General features: G+C 39.7%; 1 protein-coding gene across 1 annotated transcript in view; it reads left to right on the top strand.

The window, feature by feature from the left end:
• Positions 1 to 6,880: 6,880 nt before the first annotated feature.
• The window catches only part of TSGA10 (testis specific 10), a gene marked incomplete at its 5' end in the record, with an annotated part of 28,746 nt that continues 13,009 nt past the window's right edge, over positions 6,881 to 22,617 (top strand). The window contains 12 exons of the mRNA XM_069849812.1: positions 6,881 to 7,042; positions 7,456 to 7,629; positions 7,799 to 7,876; positions 10,365 to 10,516; positions 12,884 to 12,999; positions 14,427 to 14,581; positions 15,755 to 15,810; positions 16,027 to 16,195; positions 18,410 to 18,520; positions 19,123 to 19,308; positions 21,094 to 21,296; positions 21,619 to 21,723. Of these exons, the coding sequence (XP_069705913.1) occupies positions 6,881 to 7,042; positions 7,456 to 7,629; positions 7,799 to 7,876; positions 10,365 to 10,516; positions 12,884 to 12,999; positions 14,427 to 14,581; positions 15,755 to 15,810; positions 16,027 to 16,195; positions 18,410 to 18,520; positions 19,123 to 19,308; positions 21,094 to 21,296; positions 21,619 to 21,723 (1,667 nt within the window). The remainder of the gene's footprint in view (positions 7,043 to 7,455; positions 7,630 to 7,798; positions 7,877 to 10,364; positions 10,517 to 12,883; positions 13,000 to 14,426; positions 14,582 to 15,754; positions 15,811 to 16,026; positions 16,196 to 18,409; positions 18,521 to 19,122; positions 19,309 to 21,093; positions 21,297 to 21,618; positions 21,724 to 22,617) is intronic.

Here is a 22,617-nt window from a genome sequence, read left to right as displayed (position 1 = left end):
TGGAATCCTCAACATAGGAAGGACATGGAGCTGTTGGAACGGGTCCAGAGGAGGCTACAAAGATGATCAGAGGGCTGGAGCACCTTCCTTATGAGGACAGGCTGAAAGAGTTGGGGTTGTTCAGCCTGGAGAAGAGAAGGCTCTGAGGAGACCTTATAGTGACCTTCCAGTACCTGAAGGGGCTACAGGAAAGCTGGGGAGGAACTGTTCACAAAGGCTTGTGGCGATAGGACTAGGGGAATGGGTGTAAACTGGAGAGGGGCAGATTTAGACTAGAAGTATGGAAGAATTTCTTTTCCATGAGAGCGGTGAGGCACTGGCACAGGTTGCCCAGGGAAGCTGTGGCTGCCCCATGCCTGGAGGTGTTCAAGGCCAGGCTGGATGGGGCCTCGGGCAGCCTGATCTAGTGGGAGGTGTCCCAGCCCATGGCAGGGGGGTTGGAACTGGATGGGCTTTAAGGTCCCTTCCGACCCAACCCGTTCTGTGGGGCGGGAGCGGCGGGAGCGGCGGCGGGAGGTGAGGCGCGCGCGGCGGGGCGGGAGCCGTTGCCGGGGGGCGGACGGGGGCGGAGCGGACGCGGCGGGAGGCTCCCCGCGAGCGGCCCCGGATCGCGGGGGGCGCCCCGAGGGGACGGAGCCGCGGGCGGCGCTCCCCGGGCTGGACGAGGGAAGGAGCATCTTAACGTGCAGCGAAACCGGTTCGGTGCCGGCGGTTGGGCTGGGTGATCTCGGAGATCTTTGCTCAGTAAGACGAGGGGCAGTGGGTTTAAGCTGAAAGAGGAGAGCCTTAGACTAGGTATTAGGAAGACTCTGGGGGTGGTGAATTGCTGGAATGGGTTGCCCAGAGGGGGAGTCGATGCCTCATCCGTGGATACATCTCTAGAAGCTGGCCTCTTCTCCCAAGTGACAGGGGACAGGACAAGAGGGAATGGCCTCAAGCTCCGCCAGGGGAGGCTCAGGCTGGACATCAGGAAAAAAGTGTTCACAGAAAGGGTCATTGGGCACTGGAACAGGCTGCCCAGGGAGGTGGTTGAGTCACCTTCCCTGGAGGTGTTTAAAGGATGGGTGGATGAGGGGCATGGTTTAGTGATTGATAGGAATGGTTGGACTCGATGATCTGGTGGGTCCTTTCCAACCTAGCGATTCCATGATTCTATGATTCAAGGTCAGTTTGGATGGAGCAGCCTGATCGAGCTGAAGGTTTCCCTGCTCACTGCAGGGTGCTTGGACTCGACAGCCTTTGTGGTCCCGTTCAACCCAAACCGTTCTATGATTCTTTTCTGACCTCAGTTATTCTGTGATTCTGTGAGTTAATCAGCCCAAGAAGCTCCCTGCCTGAATTCCTTTGGTCCTGCTGCTGCGTGGTGCTTTGAGGAGTCCTGATTAGAGGCTTCATTCCCCTTGTGAGGGAGCTGCATTATTACAGCTCAGAGGATGAAGGTGAAATGTGTCAACAGCAGCACTTAAATCTTACCACTTTATGGCAAGCATAACGAATAGTTATTTTAGGATATATAAATAGTACTGTGTTTTTCAAGGAGTGCTTTTTACAGGTTGAGTGAAAGTCGTATTGTGAGTGAGCAATACTGTGCATTCTATCTAAATCTGATTATTTGGCACCCAGCGAGGTACTGAAGCTGCTGATTGCTTGCAAATTACTGTGATCTGTTCTCTTCCCTTCTCTTTCTGGAAAGACTAGGGGAATGGATATAACTGCAGGCAGTTATGAATGCCTCTTTCAGAGAGAACAGAAGATAAGGATGAGATTCACCTCATCTAATTTGATGTGTCGGTGGTGCTGGTGACTGTATTAGAAACATCTAGGCTATCGGTGTCGTCAGAGGTATTCCTAAGGCATGATTAATTTTTGGATGAATGGCTGAAATTCATCACAGGAATTGCTTTCTAGAAATGCTTCTTTGTAGATACCCCAGATTAAGCCAGCTTGCTCCTAAACAAAACGATCGCATATATTTGTGCTTCAGAACACCTTGAGACTGATGGTCAGACTGATAATTGGTGGTGGAGGTTCAATGCAGGTGAGGCTGAATGTGGTAGGGAAATAACTTGTCAAACCAGCCACTCTAAATTTCCTCGAGACGCTTGTATCTGAGCATAGAGTGAAACTGTTGTGGTCGTGCTGGAGGTGATAACTTCCTGGTGGCAGGTAACTGAATGCTCCTATTCCGTTGCTGGACCTGTGGGCTGCTTCCCGTATCCTAACAAGAGCAGGCTGTCAGGCATTGAATAGCACTGTGAGGCAGTGATGTGCTTCCCACTCACCTTGGCTCACTATGGCTCTTTCCCCCTTCACTCAGGGACTCATTTCAGCGATCCTGCTTTAACATAGTTATTCCAAGAAAGCTGCTAGAGAGCGCTTCGTCTTTCTCTTTCTTCTTGTGTTTCAAAGTGTTCGTGGATTTGTGAGAAAACATAAGTGGCAGGACTGTGAGTTGTTGATAACTAGCTCCATATCTCTATGTTCAGCTGAATTGAACAGAGTTTGAACACTGAGAAATGCTTCTGGTTGTGCCTGTATTTGAGAGGATGCTATTAGGTGGAGATAATTCATAAGTTAGTCCCTTGTTTCTTATGATCTTGTATTTCCTCTATTTTGATATAGTTAAAATATAAAAGATGCTTTTCTGCATCTTGTGCGATCCCCCCTGGAGTACTGTGTCCAGTTCTGGACTCCCCAACATAAGAAGGATATGGAACTGTTTGAGCGGATCCAGAGGAGGGCCACAAAGGTGATCAGAGGGCTGAAACACGTCTGCTATGGGGGCAGGCTGAAAGTGCTAGGGTTGTTCGGTGTGGAGAAGAGAAGGCTCCAGGGAAACATTATAGCAGTCTTCTAGTACCTGAAGGGGGCCTACGAGAAAGCTGGGGAGAGACTTTTTACAAGGGCCTGTAATGATAGGATGATGGGGTATGGCTTTAAATTGGAAGGGGTGAGACTTAGATTAGACAATAGGAAGAAATTTTTTACTGTGAGGGTGGTGAGACACTGGAACAGGTTGCCCAAGGAAGTTGTGGATGCCCCATCCCTGGAGGTGTTCAAGGCCGGGTTGGATGGGGCCTTGAGTAGCCTGGTCTGGTGGGACGTGTCCCTGCCTATGAGAGGGAGGTTGGAACTGGATGATGTTTGAAGTTCCTTCCGACCCAAACCGTTCTGTGTTTCCTTTTGTGCCTAGGAAATTAAATGGTAGCATTCTCCCCAGTTTAGATTGCTGCAACATGCTGTCATGAGCTAGAGCAGAATGTAATTCTTTGACAGGAGTGAAGGTTGTTAGTTCTTCCAACAAGGACTTTTAGAAAACAGATTTTTTTCATCATACAGCATTATGAACACAACTGTAATTAGTTGAGGTGCTCAAATTGTAATTCCTGTCTGTATAAAGCAGAGTAAATTGTTAAAATGGTATTTTTCATGAAGATCCCTTCATTTTATTGTCCAAATGTAGTCTCTTTGAGTGTTTGCCAGAATTTTTGTGGTCATTCGAGAGAAGATGAGGAGAGAAAATAATAGAACTGTTTAGGTTGGAGAAGGCCCTTAAGATAATTGTACAGGTTGGCTGTATGGAGCAACAAAACCAATTTTTGGTGTAATCAGTTACTTGAAGCTTACGGATGTAGACCTGGCTCAGACTTCAATTTTGCAGAAGTGCTGTTTGTACATTCACATGCAGAGTAGTATTTGGCCTCCTTGCCCTTCCACAGCGCTCCCATTCCCACCTTGTAAAGCAGCCATTGTTGTGAACTTCTTCCAGCAACAGCAGAGCTATATTTTCCTTGAATTTTATAACTTAATAAAAGCGCGGGAGTCCCAAAACATGGAGTTGCAGATGCTGTCTCTGTTGCCCTGTGTGGATGCCTTCTCTGGTGGTTTGTTGGTTTTTTTCTCTTTTAAACTACAATCCATAATTATCACTTTTTCAGGTTTATAACTGTACTTGGTTCTTAATTCAGTAGCATTAGCCGGATCAGGCTTGATGAAAACATAAAATTAGAATGAAAATAGATTCATAGCTTTTTCAGTGACTCTCCCGATATATTTATGTACCTACGGAACAGAAGAAGTGGCAAAATTAACTACCACTGAATGTCACAGGATAGAGCCCGCCTAGAAAGCTTTTTGTCATAAAGCATCTTTCAGGTCTTTCTAAATAATTCAAAGCTTATTTCTGTGCACTGCTAGGAGTGCCTGAAGAAAACTCTCTGACTGTTGGAATCAAGTGAACCTCGCTGAATTCAGTATTTGGCGATACTGATTTCTCCTGTGTTACAGGATCAGCCTGTGTAAGCAATGGAGTTTCTGCATTGCATTGTATCCATATCTTGATCAGGCTGGGATTTTAGAAATCTGAGAACTCAGAAAATGGAAAAGTTGTGTGAGGCAGTAATGTTCCTGCCGACTGAGATGTTGCAATAAGTTCATAGTACCAAAATAATTAGCAACTTCTGGTTTCTTCCAAAAATACCATAAAGTATTTTTTAAAAAGACAATATCGTTTCAGGGAAAGGGTTAATATTATATTGATTAGTTGATGAATTACTATTAATACTTGATCTGGTACATTTCTGCTGGCCTTTGAGAAGTTTGTGTGAAAGGCAGGAACTGACTCTGAGAGGATGATTAAAGGGCATTTCTAGGATCAAACAGAGCCATTAATTAGTAAGGTTGGAAACTTGAGACCAGGACTGGAGAAACATTTCCTTTCACAGTACTCTAACTGTAGTGGCAGCCCAGCTTGATACAGTTTTTAGCATAAACGTTAAGTACCCTTTAAGATTAATCTGCTCAAAATAGTGCTGGTGGTGTACATATTCTTCATTTGTGAGTAATATATGCTGATTTTTTTTTTAATGGTAAATTACTTCTTTTAGTGAAGTACTTTCTGCAAGTCCTTAAAGGTGAAGTGAACTACTTTCTTCCTCCTTGTCCTCCTAGATTGAAGATCTGAAGAAGATAAACCATGAGCTATGGTAATGTGTTGTACAACTGCTTGATAAGAAGGAAGTGACTGGAAGTCAAGTGGGTAGGTTCACCTGTAGAAATTTCCATTTGCATAAAGAACTTGCTGCAACCGGCAAACTATCTGAGAAGCTGCAAAAAAAAAAAATTGCTGTTGAATACTGCTCATAAGGAGCTTGAGGAAGCAAAGGTATCTACTTACTGGAATTAATATTGCGCAGTGATATTTTAATTTTCTTGCCAATACTATAGGGTAGGGCAGGACAATCGCCTCCCTCGGAGGGCTGGCCGTGCCGTGCTTGGTGCACCCTGGGGCATGGTTGGCCCTCTTGACTGCCAGGGCACACTGTTGGCTCATGTTCAACTTGACATTGACTAGAACCCTTAGATCCCTTTCTGCAGGGTGGCTCTCCAGACCTTCGCTCCTAAGTCTGTATGTATATCTATATTACTTCATCTCCATTTCAAAATTCACCTTTCATGGGTCTTAAGCAAACATGGTGGGCAAATTTCTCTCCCATTAAAAAAAAATCATTAGGCAGTCCAATACAGATCTACTTAATTGTTCTTCTCAGTTTTGAGCAGATATGTCCCATGTTAATTAACATTTAGCTTTTATGCCCGTTTGTGTCCTATTGAATACCTTTTAGAAGGGCATTCAGGCATATTCTGTGATATAACAGAAATGAGAAAATAAAGACATTCAAAAGTTACTTTAAAGTATTAAATGGATATTTATTTTACTTAGGTATCTGTTTCATCTTCAGTTTGAAGAGTATATTTACCTATTTTGCATTGAATTATCATTTATTACAAAAGTTTTATTTTGGTGAATGAATTCTATTGGTTTTGCACGTGCAGGGTATTTTACAAAGAGACGCTGAAATAAAGCAGGGGAAGTCACCTTTGAGGCTTGATACATTTATTAAGACTTTGGAAAAGGACAGAGACTACTATAAAAGTGCCACTGAGAATTTACTGAAGATATTTAGAAACACCTTTTCAAGTCCAAAACGAATCTCTACTTGTGGCAGCATGTCAAGAAAAACTTCATTCATCCAGGTGAGCTTGGAAAACACTTTGGAAGAGGAGGAATGCATTTTTAAAGTATTGGTTTATCTTGTGCTGAATTATCAAAGCTGTGATTACCAGGAAGAAAAACAAATTGACTACAAACAGAGGGTTGCATAAGATGGAAACGGGCTTAATGTGAACTTAAGCACTGTTACAATGCATGCATGTATCTCACTTGAAATAGTTACTGACAACTGCTTACATTATAAGTAATTATGCACAAGATTGTCGATCCCATTTGCAATAGGTATTTGCTACTCAAAATAAAATGTGTATTTTAGAAAACTGTATGTATATCTGGTCTCTGATGCCAACAAATACATATGTATAGTCTTGACTGTCTAGAAGTTAGTAGAATTATAGAATCACAGAATGCCAGGTTGGAAGGGAGCTCAGGGATCTTCTGGTCCAACTTTTTAGGTGATATATAGTTTAAATGAGGTGACCCAGTTCCCTGTCAAGTCGAGCCTTTAGAAGTGTCCAATGCAGGTGAATCTACCACTTCCCTGGGGAGATTATTCCAATGTTTAACTGTTCTCATGGTGAAAAATTTTCTTCTGGAATCCAGTTGGAATCTCCCCAGGAGCAACTTATACCCATTACCCTTTGTCTTTTCCATGTGGCTTCTTGTAAAAAGGGAGTCTCCATCCTCCTGGTAGACACCCTTTATGTACTGGTACATGGCAGTAAGGTCTCCCCTAAACCTTTTCTTCTCAAGGCTGAACAACAGGTTGAAGGCTTATTAAATCTTTTATAGAAATTTCCAAACCAGATATAATAAGAAAGTATTTCAAGTTTTGTTTCTCCACTTTAACCTTCTAATGCCTTATTCTTTAAGGGACCAAGTTCAGATCCAGAAATTTTGAAATTATGGAGAGAACGTGAAGAATTTAAGTCAGCGCTGAAAAAATTTGAGCGCCATGTGGCAGAAATTCAGGGTAACTTCAAAGTTCTAACAGCTGAGAGAGACAAAATTATCAGTCTTCATGAACAGGTAATTATATTTATATTTATATTTATATTTATATTTATATTTATATTTATATTTATATTTATATTTATATTTATATTTATATTTATATTTATATGATTAACTAAAATAACAAAGTAACGTGCAAGAAAAATCCTATTTTTGTTTTTTTGGGAAAAAAAAAAGAAAAAAAGCAGAGTGTTTTTTTAAAAACTAGAAAAAAACGTTCTGGAAATTCTGAGATTTGGATCTGTCAGTTAAATACAGATTTGTAAGTGCTGTCCTGAGTCCCAGGTAAAAGAATATGTATACAAATTATTACTTCATCTTTGATCTTGCACAGTTTCTGGGATGCTCTGCTTTACCAGACATACACCACAGTAATATTTTACATTATCTGTTTCATACTACTGTTATGCTGCTTTTTTTAAAAACAGGCACAGGAAGAGATTTCCCGACTTCGTCAGGAACTTATCAAATGCCCCAGGACTCCTAAAAGTAGTGTGACAGCTCAAGCTATATTAAAACATGTGGAGATAGAAAGGGATACAGCGCTGTTAGATTTCCGAAGGATGGCTACAGAACGCGATAGCCTCAGGGAACAGTTAAAGGTTTGATTCTGTGCCCCCCCCCTCCCCTTTTCTGGTTATTTTAACATGAAAACTACTTAGTAGTATAATTAAAGTTGGTAAAGATTATATTCTAATCCTGAGGGTTAATTGCATTACACATCTGTGGGGAGTTCAGGCTTATTGTATGTGGTGTTGTTATTTGATACAGATTTTCCAAGAAATTGCGTTTAATGAAAAGGCTCATTCGGAACAGAGAATTGAAGAACTAGAAACTACGATTCAAAATGTAAGGGAAAATAATTATTTACAGAATTGTAAATACAGGTCATGTTCATGGTTAATCTTGCAGAACCAACCTGATTGCTTTCTGTCAAGGAACAAAAGGCTGAGAGCAGTGGATGTCATTTACCAAGACCGTAGCAAGGCTTCTGACAGTTACCACAGTGTTCTTGTATCCAGGTTTGGATGTTCTGGTCTGGATGGGTGGGCAGCTAGACTGGGGAAAATTTGATTGGATGTTAGTCTTACCAGGTAACAGTTAATGAGTCGTAGTTGGCCTGGAGAGTGTTAAGATGGAGCACCACGGGTATTTGTTCTGAGACCTGTCCTGTTTAACATCTTTATCAGTGCCCTGGAGGAGCTAACAGAATGTGTGCTCATAAAGTTTGCAGATGACACCAAATTAGGGGAAGCTGTCGATGTACTTGAGCAGGGATTTCATTCACAGGGTTCAAGACAGGTAGGAAAAATGGACAACAGGAACCTTGCGAAGTCCCAGAAGGATGAACACAAAGTTCTGAATTTGGGAAGAAGAGCTACTAGCAACAATGCAAGTTGGGAACCAGTGGGTTTGGGAGTGGTTTTGCTGAAAAGGCCCTGGAGGCCCTGATATACAGAAAGCTGTACATAAGCCGGAAGTGTGCTGTGGTGGCAAAGGCAGCCAAGAGTGTACTAGGCTATGGGAACAGGACACAGCCAGTAGCCCGAGGGGAGGGATTGTCCCCCTTTACTGAGCACTCGTTAGACCACATCTGGAATACTGCATTCAGTTTTGCCACCATGGTTCAAGAAAGACTTTGCCAAACTGGAGCAAGTTTAATGGAGGGCTCCCATGATACTTGGGGCTAGAATACTTCCTCTATGAGAGAGGAAGCTAGTGGAACTGGACTTATTCCACCTGGTAGATTAAGGGGGACCTAAGTTCTACCTCCCGGTACTTGTCAAGAAGTCACAAACAGGCTTTTCACAGCAGTTCATGGTGGATGACCAACAGTGGGTGTCAGTTGAAATGAAAAGGGTCCAGGCTGAATACAAGGAATCTGGACAAAGCCCTGAGCAACCTGACCTCAGACCTGGCCCTGCTTTGAGTAGGAATTCAGACTAGAGACCTCCTGGACTCCATTCCAGTGTGAATTGCCTTATGATTGTATATTATTTAGAGCTGATGCTACAAACCCAAGTGTAATCGTACTGTTCTGGCAAGTTGTATTTGCTATGGTTTAAGTTACTTGTGTATGCAATTGTTTGCTAACATGTGATGCTAAAATAGAAAATGAAAACATTAATACAATGGTCTAAATCATAAATATATTTGCAGTCTTGGTAGATCTTTGTTTTTTTTAATTAGATGAACATTGATTTCTGTAGTATATCTTTCTCTTGGTTCTTGTGGTTATAAATTCTGGTTCATTTTATTTTTCCTCACCAGCCTTTTAAGTCCTACCAAACTTATAAGAATAGTTCTAAGGATTATGATGTTAAACTGAGTGTATTGGTGATGAAGAATACACTGTAGGCTTAAAGAGCTCTGAGTTCTCCCAAGTAGTAAATTAGCTTTATTCACATGCCTGACATATGATGTGTAGTGAATTTTGGGAACAGTCGTGTTTTAGGTTCATGATGTTATTTCTTTAGTTCATTTGATAATCTTTGAGGGTAATACATCAGTATGAAATTTGTAGTACTAGTATTGAAAAAGTTAGTGTGCCAAAGGCTTACTGACTTGCTCTTTAGAGATCTGACCTTTGAACACAGAAATGAGATTTAGAGGAGTCAGTAAATGAGGAGAGGATTGAGATGAGAATTTTTTACCTTAAAAGAGCTGTTTCAAATAATTTAGAAAGTGCTTTGAATGTTTAGAGTAAGCGTTTTAGTAAGGAAACATTCAAAGCACTTTAAACTGAAGATCTCAAACCACCTTTGCTGGAGTCTGGGTAAAAGATTTTGGATCTGTCCTTTTTCTAGGTACAGACCTAAAGGTCCCATCATGGTAACTTAGTTATGTATGCTTTATGCAAGTGTTTTACGGTGATTTCTCTACCCAGCTACCGGCATAACTATGTAACCTAGTAGAGGCCTAGAGCCATCATTGGTAGTGTTGTATCCCAAAGTGGGATTTCTCCCTTCATACACTCATAATAATAATGTTTTCTATTATGTTATTTTGCACTGAAAACTTTTAGTGTTGATCAGTGTCAAACATTATTACCCTTGGGCATAATAACCAACCTAAAATTTATATTAGTAAATGAAAATATTCCCAAAGACATGAAGGACAGGAAATTGGTTGTCCTTCAAAGGAAGTGAAAAATACATTTTGACTCTTTCTCAGCTTCATTCAGTAGACTTGGAGTCAGGCCCTGAGTAAATGGTATACTTGGACATTTCTCTTTCAGTAAAAAATTTGTGATAAAACACTAGAATTTGAATTAATACAAGACATTCTGTGTGTAAATAAACTTTTTTTGGCTTTTAATGTTTAATTATATTTATAGTTAGATGGTGAACATTTAGAACAGATGACTAAAGTGGCGCTAATGAAAGACACCATTGATTCTCTGGAAACTGAGATGAAAAGGTTGGCAAGAAGAGCACTGGACTCTGAAGCTGAGCTGAGCCGACAGGAAGCTGAATATCTTTCACTTAGGTAAGTAAAAGTATTTAATTGCGTTAGCTTGATGAGTAACATCAGCCTATGTTCGTTGTTTTTTGTAACTGTTACATAACTCAAAGGGAAAGGAATTTATGATAGCTGTTCTTATAAGCCATCCTTTTTGGAATGAAATTGTTTTCCTCATTGCTTATTTATATTTAAATGTTCTTGACTTGCTGGTATATGCTGAAAACCATCTTCACGGGAAAAGTAAAATTCACTCTGACTTAGAAGCTTTCTTTTAGAAGCTGCAGGCTTTGTTGGTTTTTGGTAGATTGTGTGTGAATTTTAAAAAATTGTTTGCATTTTCTGTTGTTTTTACAGAGGCAAGCAAACATGCATAAATTAAAGAGAGTCACATGTAGTTAGTTTCAAACATCCTTTACTTAGTCTTGGAGCTTTTTCATTAGAAGAAATAAAACTGAAGCCTTGTATAGGGTTTGTGGCCTGCTGCTCCACTGGAGTTCCCAACCATGTTCAGAAGCATGTGAGGGTCTACATTTAATTAATAGAATCATAGAATCATAGAACAACCAGGTTGGAAGAGACCCACCGGATCATTGAGTCCAACCATTCCTATCAAACACTAAACCATGCCCCTTAGCACCTCGTCCACCCGTGTCTTAAACACCTCCAGGGAAGGTGAATCAACCACCTCCCTGGGCAGCCTGTTCCAGTGCCCAATGACCCTTTCTGTGAAAATTTTTTCCTAATGTCCAGCCTAAATCTCCCCTGGCGGAGCTTGAGGCCATTTCCTCTTGTCCTGTCCCCTGTCACTTGGGAGAAGAGGCCAGCACCCTCCTCTCTACAACCTCCTTTCAGGTAGTTGTAGAGAGCAATGAGGTCTCCCCTCAGCCTCCTCTTCTCCAGGCTAAACAAACCCAGCTGTCTCAGCCGCTCCTCGTAAGACCTGCTCTCCAGCCCCCTCACCAGCTTTGTTGCTCTTCTCTGGACTCGCTCCAGAGCCTCAACATCCTTCTTGTGGTGAGGGGCCCAGAACTGAACACAGGATTCGAGGAGCGGTCTCACCAGTGCCGAGTACAGAGGGAGAATAACCTCCCTGGACCTGCTGGTCATGCCGTTTCTGATACAAGCCAAGATGCCATTGGCCTTCTTGGCCACCTGGGCACACTGCTGGCTCATGTTCAGTCGGTTGTCAACCAACACCTCCAGGTCCCTCTCCTCCAGGCAGCTTTCTAGCCAGACTTCTCCTAGTCTATAGCACTGCACAGGGTTGTTGTGCCCCAAGTGCAGGACCCGGCATTTGGCCTTGTTAAACCTCATCCCATTGGACTCTTCCCAGCGGTCCAGCCTGTTCAGATCCCTTTGCAGAGCCTCCCGACCCTCCAGCAGATCAACAGTTCCACCCAGCTTAGTGTCGTCTGCAAACTTGCTAAGGGTGCACTCGATGCCTTCATCCAGGTCATTGATAAAGACATTGAACAGGGCTGGACCCAGCACTGAGCCCTGGGGAACCCATTAGGGGGGTTGAAGCCTTTAGGGAAGAAAGGAAAGGTCAGAGAATGCAAGATAAAAAAGATATCTACTGACTGGAAGGAAAGATCAAGCATGTGTGAAGTTTGTGTGAAGAGAGGACTAGATCACGGACTGAACTAAGCTACTGAGTGAACAGACTGCAAAAGAAGATACCCCTTTTATTTCCTTAAATACAGTGCAGTTAGGCCAACTCTGTCCTAAACTTGTGTGTCTTTTCAAGTGACTGGTGTAGGTGATGCATGGGTGTTGTACTTTTTTTGTGTGATTTTGATTGGTGGGCATGCTGGATCCTAGTGTACAATATTGTGCTGGCCCACAATACTTCTCTAAGGATACTGTGATTTCTAAAATAGCAGACTCCTTTGTAAATCCAGTCCCGAGTTATTGCTGCTTTATAAGAAGTTGTCAGATTTATGAATACCATAAAAATCATATTGTTTAAGATTAGCTGCTGCTACTAAAATATCTTTTTCTTTCACCCTGAAACCAGGCTAATAGATAGTTCTCTTCAGTTTCTTCAGCAGTTTCGGAATCATTAATATTACAACATGATTTCAACGTATGACTTGGGTGTAAGCTGAAGTAGGTCAGGCATTCCAATGTATGTCCAAAGTAATGGTTTTTATTTTAATAATTTTTTTCATCCACATTTTGTAAAGAATTCTTACTTTTCTATGGTTCTTTACAGGAGTATTCAGACTTCGATATCCGGAGATCAAGGTTAAAATTAATAACTATCCCCAATGGTCTAAGATATACAGAAAAATCTTGCTTTTTCTGAACTTCTGCAATTTTAGTGATGTTTCAAACGGGAAAAAAATTTAATATGTATACATCTGAATTCTCCTGCTTCTGCTTTTGCAGTTCATTAAAGGAAAAGACAAAACAGAGTCTTTCAGAGGCTCAGCAAAGCCTTGCTAAGAAAAATTATGAAATACAACTTACCCAAAAGAAAATTATGCTTTTGGATGAAAAAATTGGTGAGTGACAGATATAATTTTTATAATAAAGTCAATAGGCTAATTGTTATAGTATTGCTTAATTTCTTTCAACCCATAAGAAAAAAAAGTGTAGGAAGCAAATAAATGTACTTTTGACTGTTTTACCACTTCAAGTGCAAAGCACTTGTTTTCTTTCATTGTTAGAAGTTTTTTGCATTTAAATATTATGTAGTAAACTTATGCAAGTAAGTTTCAGTGACGGTGCATACCATCAGCTGAACAATGTGTGTTGGTACTAATATACAGTGTCTGAGCATATCAGTTATATTTATGATCCACTGAAGCAGTAGCACCTCTCAGCACCATTAGATCATGATGGAATCGGGAAAGCATCCATTATAGTATATATCCTATTTTGTGTGTTATGCCTTTTCTGTACCTTCTGTAACTGAACACAGGATTCGAGGAGCGGTCTCACCAGTGCCGAGCACAGGGGCAGAATAACCTCCCTGGACCTGCTGGCCACACCAGTTCTGTTACAAGCCAAGATGCCATTGGCCTTCTTGGCCACCTGGGCACACTGATGGCTCATGTTCAGTCACTGTCAACCAACACCCCCAGGTCCTTCTCCTCCAGGCAGCTTTCTAGCCACTCTTCCCCTAGTCTGTAGCACTGCACAGGGTTGTTGTGCCCCAAGTGCAGGACCCGGCATTTGGCCTTGTTAAACCTCATCCCACTGGACTCTGCCCAGCGGTCCAGCCTGTTCAGATCCCTTTGCAGACCCTCCCTACCCTCCAGCAGATCAACACTTCCACCCAGCTTAGTGTCGTCCGCAAACTTGCTAAGGGTGCACTTGATGCCTTCATCCAGGTCATTGATAAAGACATTGAACAGGGCTGGACCCAGCACTGAGCCCTGGGGAACCCCCCTTGTAACTGGCCTCCAGCTGGATTTCACACCATTTCCCACCACTCTCTGGGCCCGGCCATCCAACCAGTTTTCCACCCAGGAGAGTGTGCGCCTGTCCAGGCCAGAGGCTGACAGTTTCCGAAGCAGAATGCTGTGAGAAACTGTGTCAAAGGCTTTACTGAAGTCCAAAAAGACCACATCCACAGCCTTTCCCTCATCCAGTAGGCGAGTCACTTTGTCATAGAAGGCGATAAGGTTAGTTTGGCAAGACCTGCCTTTCATGAGCCTGTGTTGACTGGGCCTGGTCACCCAGTTCTCATGCATGTGCTTCATGATAGCACTCAAGATCACCTGTTCCATGACCTTAATATCAGTCTGATTATTTATATGTTTATAAATAATACATATTATTTGTATGTTCCATAAAGGTACTTGCTTCAATGTTTTCTTGAAGGGGAGCTTTTGCTGTGTTATTTTAGGCTTTAGAATTATATGAAAAGAATTTTTATTTCAAGTGGGCTGAATTGACAAAATGAGACCTTTCTGATTGTGACCAGATAACTTTTCAAGACAAAGTTTTGTGCAACAAGAGGAGATCTGTAGTTTGAAAGAAGCAATTGCACAGCTTGATAAAGAGAAGGCGTCTTTGCAAGACCGTCTGGAAGAAGGAAGAGAGAAGATTGCTACTTTTGAGGAAAGCCTGGCAGTTAAAGTATGTTCTAACATGTAAATAGTCACGTAGTCACAAAAGATAAGTGGGGAAAGGATCTGTTGAGTCATCACACCTATCTTATACTGGTGCCTACCACAGTGCTCAGTGCTGACCTAGTTCTGCTCCACTTTCAAGACAACAGTAAAGCTTATGTTGACTTCAGCAGCATGAGGTTTGAGCAGTGTTGAGCTTCTCATATTTGGTGTTTTGTATGTTTTATGTTTATTAAGAGAGGAGACTTTAAGCACTCTCCTGAAGTGGAGAAGAGTAAATTAGCCAATTAAACAGGGGGTTTTATCATAAAATTTACTCTAAATTCTTTCTTAGAGTCCACTGGTGTTAAAGATGCAGGGTGCCAAATAATATTGCCTTTATTGCCATCAAAGAAGCATCTGATTCTTTTTGCCTTAGGGTATATTGTACAGCATGATTTCCAACTATATAATGAAACTCTTTAGTTCTGAGTTCTGAAACTTTATTTTTCACTTCAGCTTAAGTCATCTGGGTATTTATTTAGGATAAACTAAAGAAGGTATATTTTAACTGTTGTGGTTGTTAACCATTTGCATTGACTTTTAACAAAATCTTAGAAGTTATTGGAGGATGGGCTCAAGTCATCTGGCCATAAGCACTGACTTCACGATTTTAAAACTGTAAATTCTAAAATGGGGTCCATTCAAAAGAAAAGATGGTTGTCTCTCCCCTGCCTTGTGTCTCCAGTGGAAGACATTTCTTTAGCCTATCTATCTTTTGTATCTAAAGAAGAGTAAAAGAATATCCTTTGTGATGGAATTCTTGTTTTATCATTTACAAACTACCAGACTCTGTTAGTTTATTCTGTGTAGAAAGGCTGTAATAACTTATCTAATAGGAAGAAGACATCATTTAGTTTTTGGAATTTGAAACAAACACTGCCTTTAGAACAACGAAGGATTTAATAAAATAATTAAAATTATTATATTCTGCAGAAGATAAGATGTTTCTTTATTTGCCAAATTGGTTTATCAGAATTTTCAGCTCTAAACAGTACATAATGAAACCTGGAAAACCACAATCCATTTTGCATTAAATAGTTCAATTAATCACCTAGGTGAATAAAAGGAAAGTATAAATATTCATAGTTTTTTCCATTTATACTGAGGAGTTTATTTTAATGTTGTATTTCTTTTCAAGGAGAAAATGATTTCAGATTTGAGGATTCTTATTTCTGAGCTGGAGCGTTCCACAAAGTAAGGATGGAATTTCAAGATCATTATTAAATTTTGATTAATTTATCACATTAACTCAAAATTGGAATCATAGGATGTGCTAGTGTATAAATATTTTTTACTCTATTAAATATTAAAGTATTACACCTTTGTTTCATGACTTGCAAAGCTGAAGCCGTCATTGTATAAAGTTGGGCAGTATTGTCATACCTGAAGTATTTCTCATTTGCTACATAGGAAATCTGCTGAAGCACTATGTACCCGTGAGAAAGATATTGCCAGTTTGCACGAACAGCTACAAAACGCCAACAAAGAACTTGCACAGGCCAACAAGGACAGAGAATCATTAGCTCAGGAGAATGGCAGGTTGCAAGAGCATCTTTCTAATATTAAGCAAGAAAATCAGGTATACTTGGATGGAGAACCCTTGACTACAAAAACCCTTGACTAAAAAGGAAAACTGTATTTTTCAAGTAATGCATAGAATTGTTGGGTCCTCATCTGAAGTAAATCTGCAAACTAGTTTTTAAGCTCATTTTTCAAACTCTGATTTTTCCCTTATTGCTCAGTTTATTTCTATAAAGAGGACTAGCTATACTATTGTAATGGTTTGGATGTTTATCTTGAGGAACAGCTAATTAATGTTGGGTTTTTTTTCTGATCTTCACATAAAAGCACGGTGGCAGTTGTAGCTATTGCTTATATGGAAAAATATTGTAAAGGAGGCAGTATTTCTTGTCCTGTGTCATGACTGGCCCAGAGCACTTACAAGCTTATGAATTTGACTTGCTAATAATTTAAGACAGTACACATTTTGATAAGATTCAAAATTTTATTACTATGTTGTACTTATGGTCCTTTAAAGTAGCCTTGGATAGAAGATGCTGGAAATATTTGGTTGTAATGCGATAATAATGTACAACATTCATTGTCTACTGTGTTATTTATCTGTGTGACGTTAATAATGAAAGTAGTTAAAATATTTAAAAGTAAAGTGTCATCTCATGCATGCACAATGTTCATGCATCAGTGTGTTTTCCATGCAGCTAGAAATCAAACTTAATACCTGTCATAGGTCATCACTGGGCAATGCTCTGTTTTTTCTTTTGTTCAACTTCTTGCCTCCATTTAGATTTTCTGATACTTGCTCACTCTTCTCTGCACTTATTCTACTGCTTAGGATATCTTTGTGTTTTAAATACTTTCTGCTCTTCTGGCTTCCTCCTCCTCTAGAAGTGCTACCCAGTTTTGGAGGAGCGAATTAATGTTACCTGATTTTAGCTGTATAAAATTTTTCAGGCAGTAAGGCTCTCTTTTACATGAAGAAAAGTCCTCCAGAAGGAGATTCATCCCATCCCAGTTTTTAAGGTCATTAATTTTACGTCTGTCCCTTCGTTACAGAGGAAGCATAACTAAATAGTTTAGATCAGGTGCCTAATTCTGTGCTGCAAAATTAGGTGAGACAATTATCAGTCTAAATAACTCTTTTCTCAAACATACTGTTTTTTTCTCTTTAGCATCGTCTTTGAGTATCTCAGAAAAGTCAAGGTCCATAGTAGCTTTAACTGCCAAAAGTAGGTAGCAAGTGTCACTAGAAACATGGATTACTGAATGAGATTACTTTTCAGGGAATTGCTATTCCAAACCTTCTCTCAGGACCACAGTTGATAATGACGAGGACAGTTGGTACAAAACAGTCTCTTGTTCCATCTAACTACTTTCAAAAGCTTTGTGGTTTTCCCTGGATGCTTGTAGAAGCAGTTAGAAACAAAAAGTTTTAGCCTTACATGATCAACTACTTTTTACTGGCTTTGCCTTTATAGTATGCATTGGTTCCTCTGGGTTCTTCCATTATTTTAGGTGATATTCAAAATAGTTGAAGTAGCATTCTTATTCCGTCACTTGTGCTTACTGAGAAAGTTCACACATTTCCAGAGCACCTTTCTCAGCAACTCACAGCTTTTTCACAACAGGAACAGGGGTTTCTCCATAGCCTCCTCCACACCTCTCCCCGTGGTTCTTGCAGCTGAGAGTTCTGCTAGTAATTTTGTAAAGAAGGAAGAATTTCTGAACAGGGCAATTCAAGAAGGCCTTTCTGCATTTTTTTCCTCATGCTGTTCGGTTTCTCAAGCAATAGTTGCCAGAAGTTCTTTGTGCATTCTTCTAATACTTGTGGCATTATTTCTCCTGATTAGAAGATAACCACTTAATTGGTTCTTTTGATTTTTCAGCTGTCTTCTGCTTTTTTCAAAGGTGGGCTTTTAAGAGACTGTAACATGTAAAAAAGAGGGAGCTGACTGAGTTCTTCTCAAATGGGGCAGGCTATTTTGTTATGACCATCTAGCTGCTAAATAAACCACCCGTTCTTTTCTTCTTAACTACTACATTCTGTTATTGACATTTTTCTTCTTTTTAAGAAGATTCAGCATTATTTCTAAGTCAAACAAGATATTTTTGAGAAATGCGATTTTTTTAATAGAAATATACGTGGTCTAGATTTTATATAGCCTTTAGATAATAAGTTAATAAAGCCATAGGTGTTAGATATGTACTAATTCTGTTTTTTTGTAAAGTTACCAACAGTATACTTTATCCTTATGAAGCAAATCATTCTTCATAGGTACTACATCAAAAACTAGCAAAGTACCAATATGAGCTTGATGACATGAAACTAAAAACCCAGGATTTAAATACAGATATTGCCAGCCTGAAAGGTGCATTGAACTCGAAAGTAAGTATATGGATTAAACCTGTTAGTAAAAGCTGTTGTTTTAACTGAAAATGAAATTTTAACCAAGTATGGAAGAATTTGTTTCCTCACTGGAACTTATTTACATTATACTAGTATGTTTTTAATATTTTGTACATATTTTCTTAGCTATTTTTGCAGTACATAAGAAATTAACTATATTTTGTGGTTTTGTGTATATACACATGCATATATATACCTACCTTCATATATATATACACACACGCATATACGCATGTTTATTAAACTTAAAAATTCAGACATGAATAATAGACAGTCTTGGAACTCACATCTTTACTACCATACGGAATTAATACTAAAGAATTTTTCTGCAATATATTGCTGTACCTTGTGTTTGTAAAGTTAATCTAGCCATTTTTAAGAAGTAAACATTTTTAAGAAGTAAAATGTGGCCATCTTGAACAAAATACTGGTTCTGGAGAAGTCCCTCACTGTTTTGGCTAAATGGCAAAGTTTTCAGTGGAAAGAGAACATCCAATACCATGTCATACCTATAGATCTACAGATAACCCTGCTTTGTGAAGCTTACTGTGAATTATTAAACAAGAAAGCTTATGTGTTAGGAGAGAGAGAGCTGCGAGCTTTTGAAGAATTACCACAGAGCCTGTGAATGTGGAGAAAGTTGGGAAGCAAAATGGCATCAAGCAGAAGCAGATTGTAGCTCTGTTAGACTGGCACTGATCACTGTGGAGTCTGAGAACCACACGTTGAAAGAGAAAATTGAGTCCCTTGAAACAGAGATGGAGCAAGTAAGTTGTAATCATTCTTTCCATAGTTTACCCTTGAAATAGTCTGGTAGTATTTTAAAATACTGTTTAAAATTATGCTTAATGCCACTTCACCTATTTTAGAGATATTTGCTACAATGAACTGTATGGAGTTTTGAGTTTATTTTATAACATGACTAGTGTTCCACGACTCTGACTTGGAAAAAAAATCTTAAAAAATAATAGCATATTTCTAGGAAAAGAATATTATAAATTACAAAATGGTCTTATGTTCAGAATGACTGGAGGCATAATGTCACACACAACACAGCATACCTGAAACATACCTAGTGCTTTGTCACCTGTTATATTCCTGTCCCCGCTTTTCTTGCTTCCAGCTTTTCAACATTGTTTCCACTGCTTTAGACTCTTCCCACAGTGAAATTCTGAAGAATTTAAAAGGACATGCACACCATGGCTTTGAAAATATGCTGTGAACATATAAACTATCTTCTGGGTTTGGGTTGTTACAGTTTTTGTTGCAGATCATCTCTGCTTCCTGAATATCGTGTAGGCTACTGAGAATTACCCATGCACATTAGTTTCTCAAGAGGAACTGAGCTGCTGATGTTTTAGAAATGTATAAGAACAATAGCAAAACAGAACAGGAATGTTGCTTGGCAGATTTTGCCATTTTTTGAATGTAATAAAACTGGTACGTGGTCCTAGTTTGTCCAATCTCTGCATTCACTCTTCATCTACATGTAAGAATACATTTTATTGCTTAAATAAAGAGGGTCTTATCTGAAAATGGAACGAGGCCCATGGCAGAAGTTTGAACTTTATTTGCTCTGCAGAGAATTTGAGGAATATAGTTGAAAATGTCAGTAGCTGATTTTGCTGTCAGAAGCAAGAATTCTCCTAGTTTTTCTACATAGGAGTTACTTGAAGAAATAAATTTGATTATCTGATACAGATATTTGAAAAGCTCACTGCTTTGCAAGGCTTCACTATGAGTTCTCAAAAATTAGGACTTAAAAGTGCTGGTTGTTTTCTTGAAAGATGTCTTGGATTTTACATCTAGTCACTAAATAAGCAGAATAGCTGGAGTAGTTTATTAGCACAGAAACTTGACGTGGACTGTAAAAAGATTGGCTGTTGTAAGAATTATCAATATTTCTTTAATAAACTTTCCTTAATTTCCCTTGAAGATCAATTTCTGTTGACCTTAATTTCTACAAAATCTACAAAATAATAATTTGATAGAGTTTTAAAAACTCAGCATGGATAAACTCTGAAATATTGTTCATACATGCTCAGGTTATTCAGATATTTTCAGTATGATTCTATCACTGTCCTGTCACTCCTCTGCTCCAACTGAGATAATTCCTCCTCTTCTTTAATGATTCTGTCCACAGTCTGTATCTATTGATCCAAGGCCAGGTTGGACGGGGCCTTGGGCAGCCTCTTCTAGTGGGAGGTGTCACTGCCCATGGCAGGGGATTGAACTGGATGATCTTTAAGGTTCCTTCCAACCCAAACCATTCTATGATTCTATGATCCATCTATTTCATAGCATTTTATCATTTGTGTCAAGTACATTTATATTCTGATACATACATTGAGTGAATTTATAATTCTGACACACGATTTTGACTAAGGGCAAATATAACACATATTGGAGTGAGAGCAACCTTTGATCATAGATCCCAGACTTCCTCTTTTCTCTCCCCCACCTCCCCCGCCTTTTTTTTTTAAAATATTACCGTTAATAGATAGCCGGTAAGCTTAGCAGCCATCCATCCAAAATTTAAAATCTTTGTTTAGCTGTACAGTGAATGTGAGTCATCCCATTCTGAAATAGAGCTGCTGAGAACACAACTGGAAAATGAAAGAGCATCTAAGGAAAATCTGGAATCTTTGTTTGTGTCCAGTCATGAGAGAGAATTTCAGTCGCAGCTAGCAAAGCAAGAAAAAGACTCTGAGATTCAGTTTCTCAAGGAACAGCTTTCTTTAGCAGAAAATAAACTGTGAGTATATGTCCAAGAGAGTACTATAGGTTTTTTTATTCTTCCTAAGTGTGTGTGCACACAGATGGTTTTATAGCTAGCTGCATTTTCAAATGGCTGATGTACCATGGTTACCTGAGCAGCAGGAGAGACCAAAAACCTGCTTCTGATTGCTCAGTTATACCCTAATAGACTTTTCTGTGTAGTGTTATATTTTACTCAAAAAAGTGTTCTTAATCTCATTTGTATCTAATAACTGCCCTTTTTATTTTGGATAATTTTATTTGGTAGCATATTTGGAGGATTATAGTTCCTGTCTAATTAAAGCATATGGACTTTACAGTGCTGCACAGGGTCGAGATCTTACTCAGATCAGAAACAGAGCAGCTCAGATAGAATTGGAACTGGATATCGCCAGAAGACAGCTGGGGACTGAGCGCTTTGAAAGGCAAGTATATGGATGTGTATTGCACTTCCTGCATCTCACTGCAGGGAAAGGCAATATAGTGCTAGGACTCAGAGTAATTAGTAGGATAAACAGTTTGGTTTTGCTTTGCTCTACATCTGTGTGCTTGGAGGCTATTCATGCCACTGGATTTAGTCTGCGTAGCTGTTATACGTGCCGTCTTAATTAGTTGCCTATGTTTCCTTTATAGCTGACGGAAGGAGACAGTGAGATAAACTGCCCTCTAAATTGCCTCTTTTAGGATAGGATGGATCACTTTCCTGAAGATGCTTGTCTGTCTTCACTCATTTACAGTGATGCCTGTTTTGATCTATAGTGAGAGTCTAGGTGACTAGATGGCTAGAAAAGTGATTTATAGACTAAGTTCTGCGATATAAATGTTTGCCTTTTGGCTAAACTTGTACTAGTGAACTAACTCAGGTCAGAGCATTGACTTGAGGAGTCCACACAACCGTATATCTAAACTGTTTGTTAGCACGCACTCTGGAATTATTTTAGCCCACTCCAGCCTACATTCTCCCAGGTACTGCCTGGGGCACAGAAGGCGCTAGGGACGTGGTTCCCAAATGGAAGTATGGTCAAAGTAAGTTTTGGGGTTTTTTTGGTGGGAAGAAAGTTTAACAATATGTATAAGATGTTTCATATGATTTGGTCACAGTACCAGTGAACAGACCAGGTCTGCTTCATGAGTTAGTTTGTCTATGTAGTTGTGATGTCTTAAATAGTACTTCTCTGTTTCATGGGTGTGATGAGGATATGTGAGGATACATATAGGGTCGTATAGGGTCAGGCATTATTTGGAGTATATAAAAGAGATGGCTAAAAGAAGATAAGTGATGTGATTATAGCACAGGTTTGAGAATCAAGTGTGTTGTT

The sequence above is a fragment of the Phaenicophaeus curvirostris genome, chromosome 1, assembly GCF_032191515.1.
Source record: "Phaenicophaeus curvirostris isolate KB17595 chromosome 1, BPBGC_Pcur_1.0, whole genome shotgun sequence".
Lineage (NCBI taxonomy): Eukaryota > Metazoa > Chordata > Aves > Cuculiformes > Cuculidae > Phaenicophaeus > Phaenicophaeus curvirostris.
Note: the sequence above shows the minus strand (reverse complement) of the source record. Positions and strands in the feature narration are given on the sequence as shown.